This window comes from Sinohyriopsis cumingii, chromosome 2 (genome assembly GCF_028554795.1).
Source record: "Sinohyriopsis cumingii isolate HCF-2022 chromosome 2, ASM2855479v2, whole genome shotgun sequence".
Classification (NCBI taxonomy): domain Eukaryota; kingdom Metazoa; phylum Mollusca; class Bivalvia; order Unionida; family Unionidae; genus Sinohyriopsis; species Sinohyriopsis cumingii.
The window spans coordinates 103,318,761-103,346,754 of NC_142962.1; the positions used below are offsets into that span (position 1 = coordinate 103,318,761).

A 27,994-nucleotide genomic window follows, 5' to 3' on the forward strand; every position below is an offset into this window, starting at 1 on the left:
TGCTCACAAAGTACCTTCTCCCAAAATCAAAGTCCATGAAAGATCGGGCATGTTACAAAGTTTACTGGATTTGTCCAAGCAAGAACTGGCTGATTTAGTCCGTTGCGTACCCCTGCACGACGTGTCATGCCTGTCCTCAAACTGATACGACGTAAAGACAATCAGTGGCGACGCGTTCCAGTATAAAAAGACCTGTGACCAAGTCGGGGTATCAGTGAACTTGTAAAAGATGTCACCTCCAAGAAGCCACAAAAGAAAGAGACAAAGGCAGACGCGTCATCCGACAAAGCGCTTAGCCAAGCATCGACGTTACCCTAAGAAAAGACACAGTCGTTCCAAGAAAAAGAGGCGTCAACAAAGGGGAGGATTCCTTGGCGATTTTGGGAAAAACATTGTCACCTTTATGACAAAGCGATAGTCCCAAAAAAAAGATAAAAGGGTGTGTGTTAAGTCATCGACGTTAGTGTCTGTTTGGTGAATGTCCCGGAACCCACAAGCAAAGATGTCACCCTTCAGAAAACCCCAAGGAAAGAAAAGAAAAGGACTGCCACCACGTTTAGCCAAACATGGGGACATGTTATCTGTCCTGTCCAAAGCTTCTCCACCCCTACGAAAAAAACTCATTCAAACGGCCTCCAAAGAGGTCATCGATACCGTGTGCGAATGTTGTTTGAACGTTTTGAAAGGCACGATCCCTTTGTCCAAACACCAGAAACAATGCTTAGGCAAACATCGTCACGTTCTTCGGAAAATGGTTCAAAAGAAAATTCCCATTCGTCAAAAAAAGAAGATGTTGGTCCAGCGTGGAGGCATTTTACCTCTCTTGTTAGGCCCCATACTGAAAGGAGTCTTGGGAACCATGTTGGGAGGACTGGTGGGAGCAAGATAAAAAGGCCCTCGGAAGCCCCAAGATCTCAGAATTCACCCCTGACAACCCCATGGAAGGACGAAAACTAGCTTTAGTGCCTTACAAACGATGGATGGAATACCATCGGTGGCAAGAACAACGCACCCCGCATTTACCTCCCAATCCCAATTTGAGCGAGATGTCCCAGTTACAACATGAATTGCAATCCTTGATGGATCGCCAAGATTTGTCCGAAACAGAAAAATAGCAAAAGTACGGTCAACTCTTGCAAAGACTGCAACTCTTTCACCAGAAAGCTTTAGACGAAACAGCTTTACCCACTCTGAAAGATTTTAAGACCTTGATGAAAAGTCCAGCACCATCATCATCATTACCACTACCACCACCAATACCATCCCCAACGGTCACCAGAGATGCTACCCCACAAAGACCTGAGGAAGAAGAGATGCGCGAAGTGTTTCAAACACCGTCAGCAGCTCCCATTTCGAGTAAGATTGCAGCATCCTTGTTGACCCCGTCCCCCACACCCCAACGAGAAGAAATGAAAGCTTGGGTTAAAAAGATGATGTCCACGCCTCCTTCGACAGAAGTGAAAAAGAAAGAAGGGAAACCAGAACCGAAAAAAGAAAAGAAAACCAAAGCCATTCCATTGCCACCTCCACCACCACCACCTCTACCTTCGACTTCTACTCCCGTAGCCCATCGGACACGTAAATCCGTTTCCAAACCACCCTTTCGACCCACCCAAAGTAGCATCACCGAAGAGTGGGTGACTTATTAACACACCAACCAACACAAAATAAAAAATGGAAAAAGTCTTAGCCAGCATTTACTACGATCCCTCGCATCCTGCAGGTTACGCAGGAGTTCAAAAATTGTATCGTGCTGCCAAAACGCGACTGAAAAGTCTCCGTTTACCTCAAGTGCAACGATGGTTACAAGAACAAGCTACCTACACTTTACACAAACCCATTCGACGCAAGTTTGCCAGAAGTCGCACCCGAGTGGAAGGCATCGATCATCAATGGCAAGCCGATTTAGCCGATGTCTCTCATTTGGCCAGCTACAATCGTGGTTACAAATATTTGTTTTGTGTCATCGACGTCTTTTCCAGATTTGCCTGGGTCGTGCCCTTGACTTCCAAATCGAGCAACGAGTTAGTGCGAGCCCTGCAACGGGTGTTGAAACAAAGCGGTCGTCGCCCTCTTCGATGGCAAACGGACAAAGGCACCGAATTTCTGAACCAAGCTTTCCAAAAAGAATTAAAGAAACGTGACATTCATTTTTTTACCACCGAGAATCCCGAAACCAAAGCCAGCATCGTGGAACGTTTTCAACGCACTTTGAAAGAACGCATGTGGAAATATTTTACGCATCACCACACTCTGAAGTACATCGACATCTTACCGCACCTGGTGCAAGCGTACAACCAATCTTACCATCGAAGCATCGGACGTGCCCCGCAAGACGTGACTCCCGACAACGAAGTGCTGGTGTTCGAGCGCCTGTTCGGTACGTCCCCGACGAGGGCTGTCCCCAAGAAAAGTGGAGAGTTGGCCGTAGGAGATTGGGTGCGCATTGGCAAAACCAAACGCACTTTCGACAAAGGTTACTTACCTAACTGGACGACCGAATTGTTTCGCGTCACTGGACGAGTGCATGGGCCGTCATCCTACCGTCTATAAATTGGAAGACATGAACGGAGAAGTGCTCAAAGGAACGTTTTATTTGCCCGAGTTACAACGTGTCACCAAAAAAGAAGACGACGTGTACGACATCGAAAGCATTCTCGAACGCAGAACCCGTAAAGTGGGCAAACGACGTGTCAAAGAAGTCAAAGTACGTTGGAAAGGATATCCACCCAGTTTCGATTCTTGGATCGACGCTTCGCAAGTCATCGACTATAAAAAGAAGAAGTGACCATCATGCCCTTTCACACATCAGACGCAGCTACGTCGACCAGTCCTTCTTCACCTAGTTCTTCTGTGCAAGATTTACAAAAACAACCCTTGTGGGTGTGGTGTGGAGAACGTGTGCCTAAAACGCAAATCGTCTTTTTCTGCCAAATCTTCGTGGTGTATTGTGTCATCGGGGCAGCCATCGCCAATTTGAGTTTGCAACAAGGAGACAAACAATTGTGGACCATTTTATTGAGCAGTTGCATCGGTTACCTGCTTCCCAATCCCTCCCTGAAATTCTCCTCGAACGGGAACGTTGTGTCCAGTGCCAGTGCCAGTCACCACTCCAACAACAACCACAACCAGAACCCCATTTTGGGCGGAGACACGCCTCTGACGTCCACTAACCCCTCGGACAGCCACAGAACTCTGGAATTATGAGTCACGAAAACCAATTTTACTTAACCTTACCCAGTGACAGTTCCATGGAGGTGTTTCCCAACAACACGTTGTGTTGTTACACGGCTAAATTACCTCAGGCCATCCCCTTAGATCACGAAGCCCATTGGGAAGTGGCTTTAGTAGAAATGATTCACCCGACCCAAGTCCAAAATGTCCTTACCCATCAAAATAAATTTGAGGTGGAAGTTTATGACGAACCATTGCAAAAGTGGATGAATGACAATAGCAAATATCCCCATAAAAAACCTAACAAAGTCAATCCAAAGTGGACCGACTATGAGTTGTTCATTCCCTCAACCTATTATTTTAGTGGTCAACATTTGGTCAACACCATAGCCACCAAGTTTAATGGCGTGTTTGGGGAAGCTTTGAAGACTTTCAAGACCAAAGCTGTCACCCTGGAATACCACAAAACATCTCGTCGCTTCCTGATGAAATTTCCTGAGGGGGATGAAATCATGGGTTTCTATTTTAATGATGAATTGTTTGACATGTTGGGTGGTGACGTAAAGATGAGGAAGAAAACAGAAGAAACACTAGTCCAAAAAACCGTCATTTACGACAACGATAATTTTGTCAAGTATTTTCGTACCCCGGTAGAACTGAACCAAGGACTGAATTTGATGTTTGTGTATTCCAATGTGGTGGAATACAACGTGGTGGGACACACCTCCGTGCCGTTACTGCGTGTCATTCCTTTCAAAGTGGATTCTGCCGCAAACGCTGACGAGGAAGGTGGAAACACTTACCACGTCCACCGCAAATTTGTCCATCCTCACTATTTGCCGGTCAGCAAGTCGTATTTGGACACGGTCAACATTACTATAAAAGGAGATTTGGGACAAAATATTCCATTCACCAAAGGAAAAGTCACGGTGAAACTCCATTTTCGAAAACGGTTCTCTCACGACTCGTAAGCAAGTCATGTATCCAGTGTACCGAGGGGTTGCTCGACAGCGAGGACACGGTTTAGGAGACATGTTAAAATCGGCCTTTCGTTCGGTGGCTCCGGTGTTGAAACCGATGGTGACACGCGGATTGCACGCCTTGAAAGATGCGGCACTGACGCAAGGCAAAGAATTTCTCCAAAATGTCATCATCGACAAACAAAACCCTAAAGAAGCCTTCATGAGGGCTGGCAAAAATGTCTTGTTACAAACGGGCAAAGACATTTTGGGCCGACGAGACACACCTATAAATGCCCTGCACGCTACCGAGTCAGGCATTCAGCAAGGACAAGGCAGAAAGAGACGACGAAGAAAACACCCTTTCACTAGACTTCAAGCGAGAAAGGCCAAGAAAAGAAGAACCGTTCGAGACTTAGACGTTTTCGATTATTGAGAGAGAGAACAGAACAAAAAAAAAATGATGCACCGAGAGTCTTGCGCTTGTTCCAAGACGGAACTGGATCTGTTTGCCATGCCCCCTACCATGATGACCATGCAAGAATCCCAGTGGGTGGAATTTCACCCCGTCTCCTCATTGACCGATTCCGCTCCCATCGAGTTCGAAATCAAAGGACAACCCGAAGATTACATCGATCTGAATAGCAGTTACCTGTACTTGAAAGTCAAAGTAACCGAAGCGAACAACGGTGCCATAGACAATGATGATGTAGTAGCTCCCGTCAACAATTTCATGCATTCCTTGTTTAGCGAAGTGGACTTGTACTTGAATAACAAACTGGTCAGCAGCAGCATGGATACTTACCCTTACCAAGCGTACCTGGAAAATCTCTTGACGTACGGAAAAGAAGCCAAGAACACTCATCTGGATGCTTGCGTGGTATGGAAACCTGACCAAGCGACTAAGTTCAACGGCGTTGTACTTGCTGGGGATGCTTCAAATCCAACGGGATTTGTAGAACGACGAAAGAAAACTCATCTAAGTCGTAGTTTAGAACTGATGGATCGCTTGCATTTGGACATGTGGTTGCAAGAAAAGTATTTGCTGAACGGGGTGGATGTCCGCCTGAGACTGAATCGCAGTAGTGCTGCTTTCCATTTGATGACTAATACTGCTGATGCCACTTACAAAACCATCATCGAAGAAGCCAGACTCTACGTGCGTCGTGTGGAAGTGTTACCTAAAGTAGGTAACGACATCAGTCAGACATTGAGCAGAACAACCGCCAAGTATCCCATACGACGCGTGGAAGTGAAAACGTTCACCATTGCCTCTGGACTCCGATCCAAGATCGAAGATCATCTGTTCCAAGGACAGTTACCCAAACGTTTGATTGTTGGTATCGTCAAGAATTCAGCTTTCAATGGTGTCTATAACGAAAATCCTTTTGAGTTTCAACATTACAAAGTGTCCAAGATCGAAGTCAGTCGCGACGGCAAGACCTTGTGTACCCGACCTTTGGAACCTGTCTTTAATACCGCCGATAGAACTAAGTCGAATTACTTGAGATCGTACTTGTCCCTGTACGAAGCCACCGGACAGTTAGGAACCAACACCAGTCACGGCATTACGTACGACGATTATGACGGAGGCTATGCTTTGTGGGCTTTTGATTTCACTCCTGACCAGGGCAGCGACGAGGGACCTTTCCACCCTATAAAATCCGGCCAGATTCGTGTGGAACTTCAGTTTGCGAGTGGTCTACCAGACACGGTGAACGTCATCCTGTATGCAGAATTCGATAATACCATAGAAATCAACAGTTTGAGAGAAGTCATTCTAGATTACTAGAAACCATGGAAGACTGTTATCCCTCTTTACAAAGTGGAGAAACTTTGGAGATAGAATGTGAGGAAACTGTGGCAAAAGAAGAAGTGATCATGATGAAGTCAAGATGGCCAGAACAAGAAGCCCATTTAGTCTCCTGTTTTGCCAAACACTTGGTCGACAAAATGACGGAATTGATCAAGAAAAGTTGCTATGGATGTCAAAACGATCATCCCAGTCAAATTCAACACGATAAATGCCTGATGTTGAGTCAAGAAGAAAAATTGGACGAGTATCTGGACGAAGCTTGGAGTCTCATCTCAAACAAAGACGCGTGCACCAGTGGTATAAAGACTTGCGTGAACATTCTTGTCCACCATTAACCACTCAAGAGATCCATCGTATCGAAGCTCTCCTGAATCAGAGTGAGGAAACAGAACGAATAACCGTTTATTCGTCAGACATTTTCAAGCAAAAAGTCAGGATCGAATTGACGACTTATTATTACCTGTGAAGAAGAAGAAGAAAAAACACAAAACAATGGATACCTGGGAACTTTATTACCTTTTGAACCACAGTTCGTATACGGCTTCTTGGAATCCTGTCGTCTGTGCTAAAGATGAACTCCCTCATCGCAAACCTAAAGACCATCAAGCTTACGTGATCAACACGGACGACAGTCATCTCCCAGGAACCCACTGGGTAGCCGTCTACTTTCCTCAAGAAGGATGTGTGGAATATTTCGATTCGTACGGATTGCCCCCTTTGGAAGACGATATCATCGACTTTATGAGAAGAAATGCTCAAACCACCCGATTCAATAACGTGAAATTACAAGGCACAGATTCCTTGGTGTGTGGACAGTACTGTGTGTATTTTCTGCATCATCGCAGCCTGGGCTATTCCTTAGAACATTTAGTGACTCATTTCGATCCTCGTTCTTCTTCTAGAAACGATGTGAAAGTAGATCGATGGTTTTGTGACCATTATGCTTATCTTTTGTCTCAAGCTAGGAAACGTAGTGTCCATCAATGGCCTAATGATTTCCAACAGTGGAAATCACAATTTCATTCACAACGTTGTCAGCCCTGTTTAAAGTAGATTGTATTTGAAGAAAAATTGTTAGTGATTTGAAAAAATTGTTTGATGTTATATTGTTGGATTATTGTTAAAAATGTTAGAGTTGTTGTTTAGTGTTAAGTGATTTTTGAATAAAAATGTTGTGTTTTGAAAAAATGCTTTTGTCTTTTGTTTAGCTATAAGAATGTTGGATTGATGCTCTTTCATTTCTTACTATTCCTCTCATGACACTCATTGAACGTTGCGACTCGAAAACCGTGTGGGGGATGTTTTCCTTCACGTCCGCGCTTTGACTTTAAGAACCGGGGTTGTTTCTAGTCTAACCATCCATTGTCGACTCATCCTCCAAAGAAGATGTGCTCCAAACTAGCTAAGCTCAACGAAGCCTACGTGAATCTGCATAGGGTCAGACACAGTCTGATACCGAAGCCAGAAGAAATAGAGAATGTGAGAATGTTAAAAATCACTGAAGACCTGATAGAAGAACTCTTCAGAGAAGAAATGAACAGGGAAAAAGAAGAATGGACAGAGAAGTACAGACTTCAGAGACAGCAGCAACAGCAGCAACAGCAGCAACAACAGCAGCAGCAGCAACAACCTGAAGCTGACAGAGGCTTTGTCGATTGTCGTATCGACACCAAAGAGTTCTTCTTCTCTTTCCGAAGAAGCAGACCTATCGCCAGAAAGTCTATCCTCAGAGGACATCGCATTCTTAGAAACTAAAAAAGAATGCCATAGCAAACAAAAAAACAGCCCTTTTCAGGGCTACCCAATACTCTAGAAAAGAAATAACTATCGATTTGCCAATGTGTGTAGGTAGAGTAGTGTGAATATAAACACTAACTCTTTATTAATAGTGGAAGTGTATGTGTTTGTGTGTTAGTGTTTGTAAATGCTCAAGTAAGTTGGTATGGATAGTAGATTAAAATGATGTTTGTTTGTTTTTTTTTGGCTGTTAGAGGTGTATATTTGGGGTTAGATTGGATTGCTTTGCGTATGTGGATAGTCTATTGAAGTGATTTATAAAAAATTTTACAATAGTGATGGGTAGCATAAAAAAGTGAGTGTTTCTTTTAGGTCCGCGCGTTGTTGTTGTTTTTTGGTCATGATCTAGGTAAGATGAATTTTATGTTTTTAGGGGGATGTTTTCCATCACGTCCGCGCTTTCAGTATAAATTGAAACACGCTGGGCAGTCCAGCTACCCTTGTTGATTGATCAACACAGCCAGAAGAATGAATAGCAGAATAGTGAAACTGTTAGAACTCCAGATGCACCTGGAATATGCCAGGCGCATAGTAAACGAAGTATCAGCGGAGGCTATCATAGAAGAAGCAAGAATGAAAAAAGAAGAGGGGGAGAGAAGAGAGAGGGAAGAAGAGGAAAAGAAAAGAGAAGAGAGGATGTCGTTCAATATTCCCGAGACAGAGGATTGGGGTGTTGAAGCGAATCATCCTCCCTCTGCGCTCCCCAGAAGAAAGGTGAAAGAAGACTGGGGAAGAAGATGCGTGTGTGGCGCCAGGCCAGGAAGGTGCAACCATTAGATAGGTGCATCAGGAGTTCAAAAAAACAGCCCTTTTAAGGGCTACCCAATACTCCAGAAAAGAAATAACGATCGAATTGCCATTGTGTGTAGGTAGAGTAGTGTGAATATAAACACTAACTCTTTATTAATAGTGGAAGTGTATGTGTTTGTGTGTTTGTGTTTGTAAATGCTGAAGTAAGTTTGTGTGAATAATAGATTATGGGTTTATTTATTGATTCTTAGCGTATGTAGAGAGTATAGTTAGGGTTATATTATATGAAATGAGAAAGTAGGGGGATGTTTTCCTTCACGTCCGCGCGTTGTTGGGTCATGATCTAGGTAAGATCAATTTTATGTTTTAGGGGGATGTTTTCCATCACGTCCGCGCTTTCACTATAAGAACCCACAGTGTTCGTCGTTCAAACCATTCTGCAAAGAATAAAAAGAAGATGGCGTCAAACCAAATGGACAAAATACAAACCTTGCAAGACGTTTTAGACAACTTAGGAATAATGGAACAGATGCTAATAAGACTGGTTGAAGACCATTATTCCTATAGTCCCCATCGTGTAAAGATGGAAATTAATAACTTAAGAAAAGCAAAGGACAAGATTAGTTGCGTTATGAAAGAGATAAAGGAGGAGAAGGAGGATGAAGAGGAAAGAATAAGAATACGCAAATGGAACGAAAAAATTGAAAAAGAAGAAGAAAATGAAAAGAGGAAGAAAGAAGAGGAGGAAGAGAAGAAAGAAGAGGAGGAGAAGAAAAAAAAGAAAGGGAAGAAGAGTGTAGGAGATAAAATAAGAACTTGGTGGAGAAAAAGAAGAAATTAGAAGAAGAAGAAAACCCAAAGGCCCTTTTCAGGGCCTCCATATTTCTCGAAAAGAGATAGCCTTTGAATTGCCTACCCCTTTTTTTAAAATTTAAATTTTTTAAAAAAAAAAAAAAAAAAAAAATCCCATGTTCAATTTCCCTTGACGCTAAACCGACCCAAGATTTTTTCTCCATGTTAATTTCCCTTGACGTTAATCAGACCCACGATTTTTCTCCATGTTAAATTTCCCTTGACGCTAAAGTGACCCAAGGGTGTTTTTAATGCTAATTCCCATTGACGCTAATCCTACCCCCTTTACTACTATCGTTATCATCACCCTTTCTTACAAGAACAACCGTGTGTCTAGCTCCAAAAATAACCTTTTTAACATTCCTACAAAATCCAAAAATATGCGATAGTGGAATTGTACATGAAAAACTTCTATTGGCTCCCATCAACATATTTCTACGCGTTGAAAATCCCAAGTTGAAATTTTCATTAGAACCATGAACCACTGGCCACACATCAGCGTCAGCGTTATTGGCATTGTTTCTTGGTTGTCTTATATTATAGGATCGCTTTCAGGGTTATTAGAATTATCTTTCGCAAACATCATTGTGGGACCTGCTGATCTTGTATAATCATCAGAATATCTTGCCAACCCTATTATTGTTGTAGCAACGTCGACATCATTTTGAATCGATTCAATATTTTTTTTATCAATCATATACGTGGCGCTACTAAATAATGCCATTATTCCGTTGTTGACAAAACCAACTTTTACTGCACCTCCGTAATTAGTATTATCCGTTTTTATAATGGTACCTTCTACCTCAATAAAAGCCTCAGCGGGTAGAAAATATCTACTTGTGTCATGAACTTGTAGTTCAATTCTTCCTCCACGTTGATCTGGTGTTCGTGTGTCATAAGAATAAAACTGATAATCACGTACCGATTCATCTTTAAGGACAGGTGCTTCCATGTCAAATGCTGTGTCGGATACGCGCTTGAACATTTTATTGTAATTATTTTCGTCTAACACGTTGATTACCGCGTTCGGAAAATTCCACTTCGAGAAGTTCCACTTCCTGATATTAAACTTGAGATATTATTTCCCGATTCACCGAGTCCCCAATCTGCCAACGCTGCTAGTTTTTTATTTGCAGCTTGATTTATTATTTTACTTACGTCTGCGGGCATAATTTCAGTACTTGGTAATTTTACTGGTTGTTGTTTTCGTCTTATTAATCGTGCTAGTCTATCTTTGATCGCCAAGAACGCCTTACCAGCAACATTGACAATTGCACCAGGAGCTTTTTCACGAACAATATCAATAGCTTTCATCGATAATTGTTTTGCAATAGGCGCTGCTTTTGGGGCTAACCTTGTAAATAATCCCTGAATAACATCACCAAGTCCATCTCCGTAAATAACTCTATAGATTGGTAATCGTGAGTTTACCGCTATGACCGATACGGATTTACGATGATTATTGTGTACGATCATCTTATTTTATTTACCATTTATCTAATCGCGGTGACTAATCATCAACGAGCTCATCAATAAGTTCTCGGTAAACGCCAATATCCATGATACCACCTTGAAATAATCGCCGACAAATATCAGCTACTTCATTGGTTATTTCTGGTGAATTATTTCCGGCACGTTTCTCCCCTATGAGAACTTCTAACCGTGACACATCATTGAGAATATTATTAGGACAAACAAAATTATTTTCTCCTGATGCAGTCAAAAAACCACTTCCTACAGCGCTCGGAGGGTCATCATCATCCTCCCCTTCCAACATCCGTTCTCTTTCTTTTGTTTTCTTAAATAGTCTTAAGGGTGATTTTTTTTCTTTTGCTTTTTCAAGTATCTTCTCAGACCTCTCAAGTTCCGACATCAACCTTTGCTGCGGTGAAGGTTCTTCTTGCTGCGGTGGAGGAAGTTGATATGAAGGTTCCTGCCGTGAGAGTTGTTCTTGTTCTAGTTGTTCCAGTCTCTCTCTATAAAGTCTTTTTACTTCTTCATAAATACTTTTGAATTCTGGACCTCTGGCTTGTTTTTTGTTTCTATATACGCGATATATCCATCTAATAAGATCATCATTACTCACTTTTTTACGACTGGGTTTTAAAATATTAGATTTATTAAATATACCAAATAACATTATTTCGGTAATTTTTTCTCTTTTAGTATTTCTAATATCTTCAACAAACACTTCGTTAAATTTTGCAATCAATTCTGGGTTTACTTCTACTGGTTCGGGTTCAGATGCAAGTTCTTTTCTCACGTCGGCGACTTCAGTACGAAGTTCTCCAATATCTTCACCAACGGGTGGAGGTTGAGCTGCAGCTATATCAGTTGGAAGATCTCGTAAAATCTTTTTTGTTTGTTTGGTTCTTCTTGCTATTTTTTCAGTCTGCGCTGCAGTTTGTTCTAATACGGGAAAAATACCCTTTTTTCTCTTCTCGTCTTCCTCCTCAATATCTCCCCATATAGTTTTTTTCAGCAGCCGCTGCAGCTTTCTTAGTAGCTGTACTGACGGGTTTAAATAGTTTTTCAGTGTCTTCTTCGTACTCAACTTGTGCTTCCTGCTGCGCTTGTAGTTTTTTTTCTGAATGAATCTCTAACAGGAAGAAATTTTTTGATTGCTTCTAATCGTTCTTGAGCTATCCTTGCAGTATGAGATTCCGGATGTACCATTTTATTATAACATAATGACTTAATTATAGCAGCAGAGGGGGCCATGATCTCAAGTTGGTTCGTTTTTTGTAATATACTCGCTGTTGATGAGTTTACAGATTAGGAAAACAATTTAAACAATTTACGAAAATAAATGGTCTAACTAACCGGAGAATCCTCAATTTGTTTAGACAATCATTTATTTCAAGCAAATGTTCAGCTCGAAAAATATTTGAGTTAGAAGCCTTATTTCGGTTTTTGGACGCTCCCCAAGTCGGTTTGTTCGCCTCCTCTGCTGCTCCCCACAAAACCAAAAGACCCAGTAACTACCTAAATAAATTTAGAAACCACCACATAAAAACCCATAACATATCATTCAATTTTATTATTAATAAATAATTCACTTACCAAACACCTATAAAAAAAACTAAGGAAACGGCAAAATCGGATGTCCTAGATGTCCTTAACGAACCGTGTAATCGGCTAGGACTCCGGTCTCTTGCTAAATAAAGTATAAATAACATTCAATCTCTAAAAACATTAATTAATAAATAACTTAAAGAGGCAATATCTAAAAACTTATAAATAACATAACGTAGGAAGCACACCCTAAACACCTCGACTAGTAATACCATAATAACCTTGAAAATCTCTCTTCATACACGATTTCTACTAAGAACCTCTATAAACAGCATAGAACATCCCCCCCCCCCTTTTTTTATAGTACATTTTGAAGAAGAAGAAAAAAAAATCGAATAAAAAATCGCAAGAAACACCAGGTAAATGCAACAAGAAACCAGTGATGTAAAGCAAGCAGGACCGTTCCCGAGCTCTCCTCCCACTAATGACAGCCAACCACTCAACTGTAAAGGACCTTTTATGGACCCACATATTGAGGCCAAATTATCTGGGTTCCTTCAATCCATAAAAGCCTGGGGGAGGTGGCACCATTCCCTTCCCCAGGAACAACTAGCAGGCTGCGGTGCAGTCAGAAAAAAGTGGCACATCCATAATTGTGCGCACGCCACTATAATTAAACTCAACAACAACAAAATCCTTTTCAAGTCAATTGGATCCACCATTTCTATCGACGTACAATGCACCGTTGTTACACGCTGTTGGTTAGTTGGCCTTACATACTAAGTTAGACAACTCATGAAATCCAACAGATCTCGCTAGGACAAAACACAAAATATCTGCTCGACCCACCAAGGTGTAGTTAGTGTTAATATGTCGGAACTTTAGCTAGCGAAGATGAGCCCATTATTGGTATTTCACTGTCTACATACATGTACTCTAAAGTAACTATGGAAGGTGTACATGCCTCATATCATTTTCTAGAACAACACAAACCCGAAACACCTAGTTCACAAATATAGCCATATCTTTAAGTTGCAGACAATTACAGCTTAAAAAGTCACACAATAAGAAATGTAACAGGGGTCAATTTAGGAAGCTAATGAGGACTGTAAGACAGGGAGCAATACGAAGTAGGGAACCAGACTAACTCTATCGTACATTCTTTACCCATCATTTCACATTTTGAAAAAATAGATACGAAGTATTCCGATTAAAACTGATAGCACCAAGAAGTCGTCTGCAAATTCGACCGAACTAACAAGTTACGGTGACGACAATAGAGGTCCGCTTTCTAATCGAAGATACGGTAAAAATATAAAAGATAACATAATGTAAGATAAGATAAGATTTATTTAATGTTGGCATGATTTAAAACAATTCAACATAATCTCTAGTGAGCTTTTTACCGACATAAAACAAATTGGGCATTACAACAAGCACGTAATACATGCAAAACAAACAACACATGGCTTGAGACGTGAGCAAGCAAAGCATTTTTAACGTCATTGAGTAGAAGTGACTTTAGTATCTGGATAATTTAAACAAACGTTTTAGGAATTTAAAAAATTAAAATTATGAGATGCAACTGAAATGTAAAATAAATGCAGAAGCACCAAATTAGGACTAACATTCATGCTGCGATGCATCTTACGCCATACTTAAAAGAAAGGAGCTAACAGTAGGGTAATTGAATAGTACAGAAGACGAGGCCAGACAAACAACGAACGCGCGCACAGGCATTTTAAAGTAAAAGTCATGTCAGGACTGATATAGACGTTCATCGCCGATTATTTCAATAATGGGTTTAATTTGTGGCAGTTATTCACTTTTTTTGGATCCTCATACATCCATGTTCCTTTGGAATGTCATTATTTTATGTCCAGAGAAGTACGTACATCAAAATCAATGTTGAAGTACATTGACGTTTTGGGATGATATTAAACTAAAGATGTGATCCAGTACATTCCGACTGAGCATCACATGTGGTGATGTGACAATGAAATCTATGCATGTTGATAAACAAATTCATAATACCTATATTACAATGATTAGACATGACATGCTCTTTTCTTTACCAAGTTAGGTACCAGGCCATGATTGTAAAAGTCCATAGTGGTCTGTTATGTTTGTCTGGAGGTTTCTTTACGAGAGATAAGGTGCAGATCATTAAAAATTTACATTTAGGATGAGTAAATGCTATATTACCTGTATGAATGTTTCTAAGCTGTTGACATGGGAGGGTGGGGGTGGTTATTATTGATATTCATTTATAGTCAATACCATTCCAAGATAAAATTAAAGATCTAAATGAATTAAAGTTTGATTGCTCTCTAAAATGGTTTGCTAGCTCATTTCATTAAGTGGCAGTTGCATGTCAAAAGTTTTTTTTTGGTGCTGTATGTTGAGGTTTTAATTCTTAGAACATCTGAAAATATTTGAGTATCTAAAGAGAATTTATTGTGTTTAAAATATTTTAAATCATACAAACATTATTATTCAGTATTTTGAAAGTCTCTGGAGCCATAATCCAAATAATGTGCACATTTAGAGTTTTCATTTCGCTGTAAGTAAAAATTTATAATAGCTGCTTGTGAAATCATCATACACAAATCTCAGAGCATGCTCATGTATTTATTTAAAGTAGTAGTGTTCATGTTGCTGTAGACATGACAGATATATTAGATTGTTAAGTCTAATTTGCTTATGACCAATAAGTCATTTCATTTATGTCATTTCAAGACATAGTTGTCTTGAAGCTTTCCTACAGAGGTTTTTCACATATGAATCAAATTAGAGTTGATAGGCAATGTCAATACCAAGCAGTTTTAGCAATTTGTAATAAAGCTGGCATATCAAATGTGGATGATACATTTCTTTATACCCATTTTGGTATGCTGCTTATAACCAGATGACCCTGCATCAGAAAGTTTGTCTGTTACTTTACTTGTTTTCACTCGTTTAAAATTAGTCTATGATCTACAGAGTAGGCCTTCGGCTAATGTGGTTATGTGAAAAAGCTTGCCAGTAGTTTCTTGTGGGTCGGTGGTTCTTTCCGGGGTTTTCCAGGGTTCATCCTCCACCATTTATACTGGCTGCCATGTATAGCCTATCTTGTGCTGAAAAATGGAGTTAAACCCTACAACAACAACAACAGAGTAGGCCTACTTCTTTTACACTGTACATGCCAGCAGTGACAAAATTATGTCACAAAATAATATTAACAGCAAATAGAAAATGCAAATTGATAGGGAAAAAAAACATAAAAAAATTACTTGGACATATTTGGATGTGGTCAACCAAAAGGCATGATTCAATACAAACCAGATTGAATGTCACACACTTTGATGTCATGGGAAAGAAGTGTCTGCTGAAAACAGATTTGTGTGCTTTATGTTATGATGGGTCTGATGTTCTCTAGTCTTGATCCAGTTTAGTACCTGGCTACCGTTCTAAAAGTTCATAGTGATCAGAAGTTGTGTCTGGATGTATTTTGATGACACTGAAGGTACTGAACATTCAACAGTCAGGATTGAATAGATGCTGGTAAAACTATTTTAGGACCACAATTATTAATTTAATTTGAATAAGTGCATTTACATGACCACATACATTTTAAAATAATCAAAAGTTGGGGACAATCATAATGACATTATAAGAAAATTATTTGTAAGTACAAATAATCTAACTTTGCTTGTGAAATATTTCTCAAAAGGTAATCGAGGATATGAGTAAGCAGAGCATCAAACTCGTTTCTGTTGAAGTGAAAATAATCAGACATAAAATTAAGGAGAATGGTTTAGCATCATTCTTACCAGTCTCTACAAATTAAGAAGACAAAATAGGTCAAAGTAAGTTAAATATCCAGATTCATTAAAATAATATTCAAAACGTTTATTGTTAAAGTAAAATTACTTATTTACAATTAGATAAGACTATTATTGTAACTTTATTTATTATCAGCATAAGGCATTTATGGACACCCTGATTGATATATGATAAATGTTATGAAAAACCATAATTTGAGAATCTTTGTTGACCAAGGTAAAAAAATGTTGTGGTCATGGTGTCATCAAGAGACATGTTCTCCTGAGAACTGGGAGTTTATCATACTGTATTAGAACAAAGTGGCATCAAAACAGGGGACAGGATGATACTGTATACATTACCTAGACCTCCAAGACATGTCAGTTTTGTTGCATTAGGTGGGGGCATTCAGAACATTCTTGTGTCTTTTTGATGCAAGTCAAATAACTTTTTAAGGATGAAATGGAAAATGCCGAGGACATTCTGATTGTTTTTTTTGTTTTTTTTGCAGTGAGAATGTCCTTAACATTTCCCATCACATGTATGAAGAAACCTCAGATGTAACATTCAGACCACCTCAGCTATTTCTGTGAAACAAAAAATGCTTTAGCAGGTGTGTAGGTGCAGTATTTTACAGAAAATGTTGTTCAGTATACAGTTTTTTTGCATAAAGAAATAACAGCAATATATTTGGACTACTTGGCTATTTCTGTGATTGGATGGATTGTTGGACTGAAAGAACTTGTAAATGAAACCATATTATTTTGTTGCTTTCCAGCTCCTTTGTCAGTTCTTGTTTTGTAAATAGTTGAGATGGCTTGAATATCAGTTGTTGGTATACATTTGAGGCATGATGTGTAGGACTGACCTCAAAGTTATGAATGGTATGTAAATAATCACCATTTTGAATTGCCCTCAATCCAGTAATTGTTATTATGTTATAATGACTTTATTGATATTACAATCACTAGATGATGTGTCATCAGTAACAGCAATGTAGCGTTACTTTAAGGCTGCTGAAAATGAATAATTTCTTCTGGTATTTCATTATTTAAACATCATCACTTATTATTTGCATCATCTATAATTTTATAAGAATCTGTGCTTTGTACATGCCATTATAATTGTTCACAAAAAAACTTTACAATTTGGGAACATTATGATTACTTCAGAGTCCCTTTCAGAGAGTCCAAGTTTATTTGATTCACATTGGATAGGGATGAGGGGGTGTTGGTGTCTGGTTATTATGGGACTGACAATTTAAAGTGGGGTTGGTATGGCTGGGAAGTTTTGAAATAGCTTGAACAAATTATTCTTACTCTGATTTATAGAAAATTTAAAACAAAAATTATTGACACAAATGAAAAAATGCACTTGTTGAAAAGAAAATTGCAGTCCTCTCTTCCCTATCCACCCCACTAAAGAATAAATGGCCAGTCCCTAACCAACCAAGATGACATGAATTGAAATCATTTGCCCCATGTTACAGTTAAGTTACTGAACAAAATTAAGGTTTAACACTGTCATTGAAAACAAGATATATTATGAATATGAAAGTGATTTAAAATCTTTGAATAATATCTCATTACTATCATTTGAGCATAATTTGGTTTGTATAGTGTTATGACTCTTGGTATTAAATATGTAACAGAAAGGTGCAAAACCAACAAGTTTAGTAAAATCAACAAATAATTTATTTCTCTAAGTTACAAAGTGTAAGCTTAAGAGATACTTACACTAGTATGAATTAAACCCCAAATTATCCTGAATGTTCTATCACAAGTCCAAAAATAATGAATGTTCTGAATGAATTCAAATAGTCTTGAATGTCCTGGTGTACCAATAACCTTTAATGTCCCAATATACCAGTAGTCCTGATGTACGAAGTCTTGAATGTATTCACAATAATTCCAAAGTGAAATGTTAGTCTAAATGTCAGTGAGCACCTTGTCATTCTAGTGAATAGTTTCAATAAACAATTCCTCTCAAATTATATCTGTACACAGTTGTTATTAATACCTCTCTCTCATCCGGTGAATTCCCATTATTTTTCAAAACAGCCATTGTAATGCCTCTGCTGAAGAAATGAACACTAGACCATAACGATTTAAAGAACTACTGCCCAGTTTCTAATCTCCCTTTCATATAAAAAATCTTAGAAAAGATTGTTCTATCCCAGCTTGTATCTCATCTGAATTCATACAGTTCTTTTACGAATGTACAATCTGCATGTCGCCCTTGCCACAGTACTGAAACTACTCTTCTAAAAGTAGTTAATGACATTCTCTTTGCGTTGGATAGCGGAAAGATTACAGTCCTCACCCTCCTTGATTTGTCAGTAGCATTTGACACAATATACCATGATATATTACTTCACTGTCTCCAGCATGTATTTGGCATTCATGATACAGCCTTACTGTGGTTCAAGTCCTACTTGGTCAACAGGACACAAATTGTGTCTGCAAATGGAATACACTCCAGCCCATTTGATCTATGTTGTGGTGTTCCACAGGGGTCTGTTCTTGGACCTGTTCTCTTCATTCTGTACACTCACTCACTCTCAAGTGTCATAGATATCATCCAATGTCTCACCAATTGTACGCTGATGACACCCAAATATACAAATCTAGCCACCCAACTGAAGTTGATACTACCATCCAAGGTATAGAGAGGTGCATTTCTGATGTGAAATCATGGATGGCATGTAACAAGCTGCAGACGAATGATGATAAAACTGAAGCCATTCTGATCATAACACAAAGACTTTCTCATTCACATCCTTTACCTCAAACAATAAATATCAGCAACACCAACATTAAATTCACACAGTCAGTACGAAACCTAGGTGTTACTCTGGACAGTATTCTCACATTGCACCAACATGTCATGAACATATGCAAGGCTACATATCTTGAGCTGAGACACATCAGCTCAATTCACAAATATCTTTCAGTTGATGCCACTAAAACACTTGTGTGTTCATTAGTACTTTCAAGACTGGACTGTTGTAACTCAGTTCTGTCTGGTTCATCTCAATATCTGCTCCAGAAACTTCAAAACGTTCAAAGCACAGCTGCTTGGATCATACTTAGAGTACCACGATCAGAGCACAGAGCACTGCTCTGTACCCTACACTGGCTATCCATTCAATTCAGAATCAAACACAAAATTTGTTCTCTGTGCTACGTTTCACTGTCGGACTCTAGTCCAACATACCTATCCGACCTCACCCATGTGTACACACCAGCAAGATACTTACGCTCCTCTTCTGACAATCATATACTCATTATTCCCACTATGAAAACAAAGTCGTATGGACAGCGTTCTTTTGTATACCAGGGCCCAGCAACGTGGAATGAATTGCCCACTGAACTTAGACACAAAGACACAGTGATCCCATTCAAGAGTGCTCTCAAAACTCACTTATTTCGACTGCAAGAACAAGCTTAAAGACCTAATAATGTTTCCTACCTTAAATATTCGCAGCATATTTTTTTATGTTTTATAATTTCATGGTGTTTGTTTTTGTAATCATATCATTATATGTTTTTTATCTTTGTTGTCTAATGTTGTAAAGTGCTTAGAGCTTCTAAAGATTAGGCGCTATACAAAGTCCTCATTATTATTATTATTATTCTGCAACACTAAAATTTCTGATATAAAATTGCACCAAGACGTGCACTCAGATTTTAGTAAACATCTTTGTTACAAGAATGATGTAAACAAATCCCCAAACAACAACAGGTATTAAGTGATTAAAGCTTATTGCTTTGTTTTCATCAACAATTATGTGCCCATGTAGTTTGTAATCTATATCAATGAAATCGGAAAATAATAATGTCATGCTAGTCCCAGATAAACCTTTATTATTATTATTATTATTATTATTATTATTATTATTATCATTATTATTATTAATATTATTATACCTCTTGAGTGCAGTAGATCTCTGTAGTTAGCAGAGAAAAAAAAATCATAAGGAAAGTACACCATAGTTAAATACACATGCAAACAGACTGGGTGAAAGTGATTACTGGTATAATCATGATGATGAGAAGAAAAGTGATTACTGCTATAATCATGATGAAGAGAAGAAAAAAAGCAATCTGCAGAAGGTGGAAAGTGGATATGTTTAGACTTGTAGGAAATGGTGTTATGGTCTAGTGCAGCTGAGTCATCATTCAAACACTTCAAAATTGTAATGAATTCCAAAGATTAATTTATCTAATGATTTTACTCTGCCTAGATTAATTTGTGATATACAGTACAAATATGGTAGATAACTGATTGCCCACTCAATCTAGTAGAGCTATGTGCTGCAATTGTCCTCATTTTGGAATTTGTGGACTGACAAAATATACCACTCTCTATTCAGAATAAGTAAATAAGTAAAATGCTTGTTAGCAGTTCATTTGTTTTTACAATCAATTTATATTATTAATTGGGTTATTAACCTACTATTAGTGTGCTTTTCTTTTTTGTTCATATTTTCTGTTGTAGAATTTGGTCGTAATTAACTGTTATGAACTTGAAACATTCATAAGTTTAATATATTGAAAATCAAATGAGCCAGCATTACTGATATAATAAAACTGGAATACAACGATAATATTTATGAAAACCTCAGAATTAATATTAACAGTTTAAAATAAACAGGAAATATTTGGAATTTACAATCTTGAAGCCAAAACCTCTTCTACTTCCAGTTCATAGTAGATAAAGAAGTTCTACTAGCGATACATGTTTGAAGTATGATGCCACTGCAATTAGAGACAGATTTTATGGCCTTGGCAAACATGTAGTTTAGCAGTTTCAGGCAGTATAAAAGGCATTATTAATAAATGTGTGTTCAGCTTATTTGTAATACCACACAGGTGAAATAAGTGGAGGAAATTGCATAAATAAGAAGAAATTCAACTTGTATAAAGCTAAAACCAAAGTGACATGCAAAGCTTGAGGTTGTTTATTTTACAGTAAATACTGCAGATACCTATTTCACATCCAAGTTTGCATAATAGGTGGCATTTCAGTTGAATTGCAAAGATGATCATGATATGATGGATGGCTAGGAGAAATTAACTGCTACTGCAATATGGCAGAAAAAAACATTTGTTTCCTCCCCATCCACACATACTAACTGGCCCCACCCTTTTTTCTCTGTTATGTACATGTATATTTTCAGGCAATTAACCTTGGATTATTATTGTTTTCAATTCATCTTGGAATCCAAAGTTTGTTCATGTGACTTTAAGCTTAGTTTTTGGTTCCCAAAATTCAGTGCCATTCAGTTAATATATGGATATATTTTCAACACTTTCACATTGTTGGCCTGTTTGCTAAACCATGTTTAAATATGAAATTGGTCTGTGTTTTTTAGCGACAATTTTTTTTATTTGTATTCACCATCAACTTCTTGAAATAGATAATTGAGTCGAAGTATAAAAAAATTAGTAACTAAACTGATAAATAATATTCATTTCACATTCAGAAACAGTTTTGCCATATTTGTTATGTGGACTGAAAGAATCAACTTTACCAAATGAATTGAATCTGAAGTACTGGTAAGTGAAAATAATAAATACAAGTTTATCTCCTACCAAATATATTGAAGTGATTAAGCATTTTCATCACTTTGATCCATTCATTTGATAATATTAACCTTGTCAGATAATCAAAACTTAGTATAAATTTTAAACTATTGGTTATAGAATGCAGCATCACATGCTTTGTAGAATCTGTGTAAAAACGGTAGGTCAACAACAAATATATACTAACCATTATTATCTAATGTTAAAATGAAAACCTACCAATCTACCCTAATTTTCTAACCAGTGCATTAGGAAATATATTTTATTTTGTTGGCTTTATGTACAACTATGAGAACATTGCACTGTGTATTGCAACTCAGTCAACATGTATGTTCCACATGATGTAGTGGATGTCAGTTTCAGCTGTTACATAATTATATGCTGTGACTTTCTAATTGGAGCAAAATACTTAATCAATCCACAATGAGCCACAATACGGATAATCCATAATGACCACTATCCAGTCCATGAAGGAAACAGCATGGACAGAGTAAGTTTCCTAATCCATGATGCATGTACTATACCTATACTTAAAGTCTCTATGTTCAAAAAGATTAATAAAAATTAGTTATATGGAACTCTGTTCTAGTAATGATGTTCTCTTTGTAAGTAAGAAATCTGTTACATGTTTTTCCAGATATATAAATCAAAGAGATGGCAACCCTGAGGAAAAGCTGTGATGATTCCTCCCTGTTCAGGATTCCCCCTTACTTTTATCTCCATGTCTTGGACCAAAACAGGAGTGTTACCAGGCTAGAGATTGGTCCACAGATCTTCATTCGACAGGACAATGAAAGGTGAGTTTTGATTGGCTGTTGGTAGATTTATCTTGATTATTGAGCATATTCTTTTTATGGTGAAAATATACATTGTCTTTACTGAACCAAGTTTACTGAAGCATTGTTGTAGTTAAATATTTAGAGCATGAGGCTTTTATAATTCTATGCAGAAAGCAAATTTGATTCAGTAGCAAATTTAGATTTATCACAGTCAATTCCCTTTGCAGTGAATTTTCCACTGGGTTTTCAGAAAAGAAAAACTAATAAAAATTTTGAAAGCCTGAAGGTTGACTTTTGATGGCTTATCTCAATTCTGTAAAAGAAAAAAATAGTAATGAGACCAGGTTGTACCTCAGCTCCAGTCTTGTGTTTTTTGGTCTTTGCATTTTGGGAAACAAAACTCAACTAACCTGTATCAGTAGCTAGCTATATATAATATGCATTATAAATTTCCTGCACCTTCAGCTTAGTCTGATGCACATAAATTTTGATACTTTTTTATGCCATGATTTTGGAAAAAATCAGGTTTTCATTTTTTGGACAACTGACGATTTCTGAAATATCTCATTTGGGCAACTTTCAAGCAACTTGTAGCCTTTTGATGAGCATTAAAAATAGCTCTATGTAGCACAACCAATATTTGAGGAGTAAACCTGATGCTTTCATGCTGATTGAATGAAATCTATGTATTTGTTTGAAAGGTTATTATTTATGGATATTGTCATAAGATATTTGTATTTTCTCTGGAAATATTTCTTTCTTCATCATCACCATGCTTTAGTTAGGGAATATAGAGTTATCTATGTACTGTCTGTCTCTAACTCAATCTCATATTAAACTACTGGCTAGAAATCCATCATACCTGGCACGTAAGCTGCCAATGTGGTGACCATCTGCAGACCTGCCAACTCTTATGATTTTGCCAAAAGTCTTATGAAAATTTCCCTAAAAATACGGACTTAGGGCATAAAAGCAAAAACTATGGAAAAATGATCATTGCCAAAAAATCCAGAAAATTTGTTCATCCGTGTTTGATTGGGATCTGGGTTTTATATTAGAAGTAGTGAAATTGGTCAAGAACCAGACTAACTTTACAGCAGCATATCAGGCCTTTAAACTGCACCTATTTGTTTATGTGAAGCGTCTGCATGATAAAACTGTTGATCATAGAATTTTTTTTAAAAATGGTGTCCAGCAAGTGATGCATGTTTAAGACAAAAGGGAAATTAAGCTACTTGAAAAGTGTTAATAATCAACTCAGGAAAAATAAAAAGGAATATTCAGATTCTTGTGAATAAAAGCTGGAATGGACACAATTATGTTTATTGGACATCACATGCCAATTTGAGTATGACTCATGGCGGGAAGTATGATTGCCATCGCCATGTGAAATGGAAAAAGAATTTCCAGAAATTACATCAAGTTGAGAGACAGCAACAAGCCATTGAGCTGCATAGGGTTCGGAACTAAAATTTGTGCACTGTACTAGTGGTAAATAAAGTCTATGCTTACTTTACAAACTTTTCAGTTGAACATAATGTTTATTGTCACAGCACTTTCCAAATACTGAACTTATAGTTACATTTTCCAGCTTTACAATAGCAGTTTATTTTATTACACCTTACTGAAAACTGGTCAAACTTACAGAAAAAAATCAACTGCCTTACTGAGATGGACTCGTCAGGGTTGGCAGGTCTGCATCTATGAGAAGGCTATGATTTTTTCCACTTTACCCTGGCATCCGTAGAAGGGGGTACAAAAGTCATACATATATCAAAGGTAGATGATCCCTGCAGAATCTGCTTTGCAGACAGTGGTTGACAAAAGCCGGTTAACGTTTGAATTAACTTGACCAGATAATTTGGCTACCATTACTAAAAAGCAAAAGCCCATTAACAGTCTCTCCAAACTGCTAAACAGAATTGGACCAAAGGTGACAGCAAGCATCATACTTTGAAGGCATCTCAGAATTACACAAATTGTGCTGATCCCCCATTAGATATGGTCATAGAAAAACATATCAACATCTGTATCCAAAAAAGACCTTATTCAACAGAATTTGACCACCTTCAACAGAAAGTATCCTGGCTAAAAAATGTTTTAATATTAAACAAGTATGGTAATTGTGATATTCCATCAACTATGGATGAAGATATGAAAAACAGAAAACTTGAAATAGCTATTTTCATAACACACAGTCACCAAACTTCTTGACCAGTTGCTCTTGCATTTGGCTGTTAGGCAGATATCAGCTAGGTGAGCAATGCCAGGTCTGCTGGGGCCTTTTGTTTCACATGATGTCTTTTATTGTTAATCACCAGTCAGCTGTACATTATCTGTCAGGAAGATAAAATTCATTACCTAGTTTTTATACAGTTTGCAAACGTTTTGAGCTTTTTTCTAAAAGACTATTTTAAATTTTAAAGTTGTAGTTGAAGAAATATTGCCATATTGTATACACTAATTTTCTTTCCACCTCTAGGGTGGTATTTGGGCCAGAGAAGATGATCATAGTACCACCACGACATTACTGTATCATTGAGAATCCAGCCATGCGGGACAAGAATGGCACTGTGGTTATTGATAGTTCAGGACAGGTGAAGCTTCTTCATGCTGATCAGGAAATCAGACTTGCTCAGGACCCATTTCCCCTCTATCCAGGAGAAGTCCTTAAACAGGTAAACAATTGGTCAAATATCTCTTTCAATCTGCCAGCCATGGACCAGGAAAACAATTTGTCCTAAATAGGAGACATTGATGAAAAACCTTTTAAAACAAAGAAGTCTATAGCTATGCTACCCACTCCACCCTTTCACCAGGCACTCCCAACGTACTCTGAATTATCACTTCTGACTTCTACGTTAAGGAATTAGAAATGACTTTGGATCAGTTCTTCTTTCCAAGTGGGGAAGACTTTTTTCAGGTAAAAACAAAAGGTCAAATTTAGATGCCTCCCACACTTACTAACACTGCTCCTCCATCCATATCTGGCTTCATCAGGATCCATTCTCCATTAATTATGGAAATTCTTAAGCTCATAAAAGATGTATTATGCCTTCTGCCAAATTTATCTTTAAACATATAAGCTGGGGTCCAAAGTTTTTTTTATCCCTAACATTTTCCACCTCTAGTTTAGGAGACCCAACAATTAAGATGAGAACCTTTGACTTTCTTCCCATCAAGGAGCAGTGTCAAAATGACCAACTTCAATCAAAAGTCTGCATGTCTATTGAGTGCTTAAACTCTCTACACCACCTGTGTAACTCAGATTTATGTGCTAAGCATTTTCCTCTTGTCCCAGTGGATATCCCGAATTCATGCTCCAAGATTTCAAGACCTTGCAGGCCCCAGGGTTGCAAAACTTCACATATTCAGGCTCATTCTCTGCTCAGTATTCTGACCTCTGATAGGATAATGAAAAAATTAGATGTGGGAATTGTGAGTTGAATCTAAGTTTAAGTTTTTGAATTATTTGTAATCTTTGGGCCAGAGCTTACTGGCCTTGGATACTTTGCACCCTTTATCCATGGGCCTTCAGACTGTTAGGTTGGGATCAGAATTAATTTTAAAATCATGATATCATAAGAGAGTCTGAGTTTAGATATCCATAAGAGAGGTCCTTTAAAACAGCAAAGCTCATACATGCCAAGTCTCCCGGATTGTCTGGTAGTCTTTTGGTTTTGGCCCAAATCTTTTGATCTATTGAATGGCCAGCTAAAATTCAAAATCACAAATCTGCAGAGCATAGGTATTTTAAGCTTAAAAAAACCCATCTGCGAAGGATAAGTATTTTCAGCTAAAACAACTTCTGCCAAGCATAGGTATTTCCAGCTAAAACAACATTCAGCAGACGGTTTATGACTATTTATGACTGTTGTTATCTGTCAGTAAAGTTGTTATTGACCTAACAAACAATCAGATCGTGACTCGTGATATGCACAGATGCACATTGTACATACATAATTATTTTACTTGTCAATATTTCAGTATTGAGTAATGTGTAGTGTATAAAAGTTTGCAGGATACCTGACGAGCATAAAACAGCTTTTGAATGCTTTGGAAATATAATAATTTTGTTACCATGTTGAAATATATGCAGAAGGATTAGATGGAAAATATGCTGTTGGAAAAAAGAAATATTGCATTTGCATGTTCAGCAGTGTTTGAATAGACGAATTTAAACATGTGAAGCATAGTGAAAGTAACTATTATTCATTGTAGTTAATTGTTTTAGCTTTGGTACAGTGTGCAGTTTCACTCTTAAATTTACGACAAAAATATGTTGTTACACTAGTCTCCCAGATTTGGGCCCAATTTCCCTGATTTGGTTCCAGAAAACTTGGCATGTATGAAAACTGGTCAGATTTCCAGAAAATTTTAGTTTTTAGAAAGGTTAGTGAGTTTGATCTTCATGTGTAAGTTTCATAATGAGCAGTAAATGGACATGAATTAAGACCTTGGCTGATTCTGGAGAGGAAGAGGACATGATCAGAATTGTAAAAAAATATTTGTTTCAAGGAAGTTACTAAGCTGGGAAGATCAAGTCATATTTGAAGATATTTTTTTAACCAAAACAAGAAACATTTTATAGCTGTAATATCTTTGAAATTTACCTTTTATTTCAACTTGAAGCAATAGTTAGGGGAAACAATAGGGGTTTTCAGTTTAGATTTAAAACTAATTTGCATTAAATTCAGTTGGAAAGATTTTTAATACAGTTTGACTTCATTTCTCTTCTTCTAATTTTTTGCCAATGAATAACAACTTGTGTGAGAGGGTCAGAATTCCACCTTTGGGTAGTCCCAAAACAATTAAGGGAGTTGGGATGTATTTTCTCTTATTTAAAGTTTTTGATTTGCCTATAGAACCATGGTTGTGTAATATATTTTAAAAAATGGATAGGTATTGGTCAGGACAATCTTTTATGAATTAGAGCATTCTTAAATGCTGTTATAGAGTTTTGCACTCCTGCATTGTGCTTCAGAGTATGATTAAAGATTTTAATAAGAAAAAAGTAGCAGTTTGATTATATTACAGTTATGAAATTCATTTGGGATAAAAGAATGCATACTTGGCTCTTGTGCATTTTGGAAAGTATCATTGGATATAATAGCATTAATGCATTTCAGGTTGTGACTCCGCTGAAAGTTGTTGCCCCTAACTCAGCACTTCATTTGCGTGCTATTCTAGACTTTGAAGATGAGACTGGTGAGAAGAGGACAGCTGGAGATGAATGGCTTTTTGAGGGACCAGGTAAATTGTATACCCCATTATCTGCATCGATCTTGATATATCATGAGTTGTCAGACTTGGTAGTTATAAAGTGGTAGACTCCATTGTAGGCATAAAATGATGACTGATTAGATTATAAAGGAGAATTTAACTGTTTAACTACTAGTGCTGCTGTAGTGGTTAACTGTCCTACCTGGCTGCTTGGGTCACTACTGCATCTGATTTGTT

The 27,994-nt window shown here is 37.8% G+C and overlaps 1 protein-coding gene across 1 annotated transcript in view; it reads left to right on the forward strand.

The window, feature by feature from the left end:
- The first annotated feature begins 13,589 nt into the window (after window positions 1–13,589).
- LOC149805513 (major vault protein-like) overlaps window positions 13,590–27,994 on the forward strand; it is a 99,594-nt gene continuing 85,189 nt past the window's right edge. Inside the window, exons 1-4 of the mRNA XM_089950118.1 lie at window positions 13,590–13,669; window positions 22,393–22,552; window positions 25,017–25,212; window positions 27,664–27,787. Of these exons, the coding sequence (XP_089806244.1) occupies window positions 22,410–22,552; window positions 25,017–25,212; window positions 27,664–27,787 (463 nt within the window). The 5' untranslated portion in view covers window positions 13,590–13,669; window positions 22,393–22,409. The remainder of the gene's footprint in view (window positions 13,670–22,392; window positions 22,553–25,016; window positions 25,213–27,663; window positions 27,788–27,994) is intronic.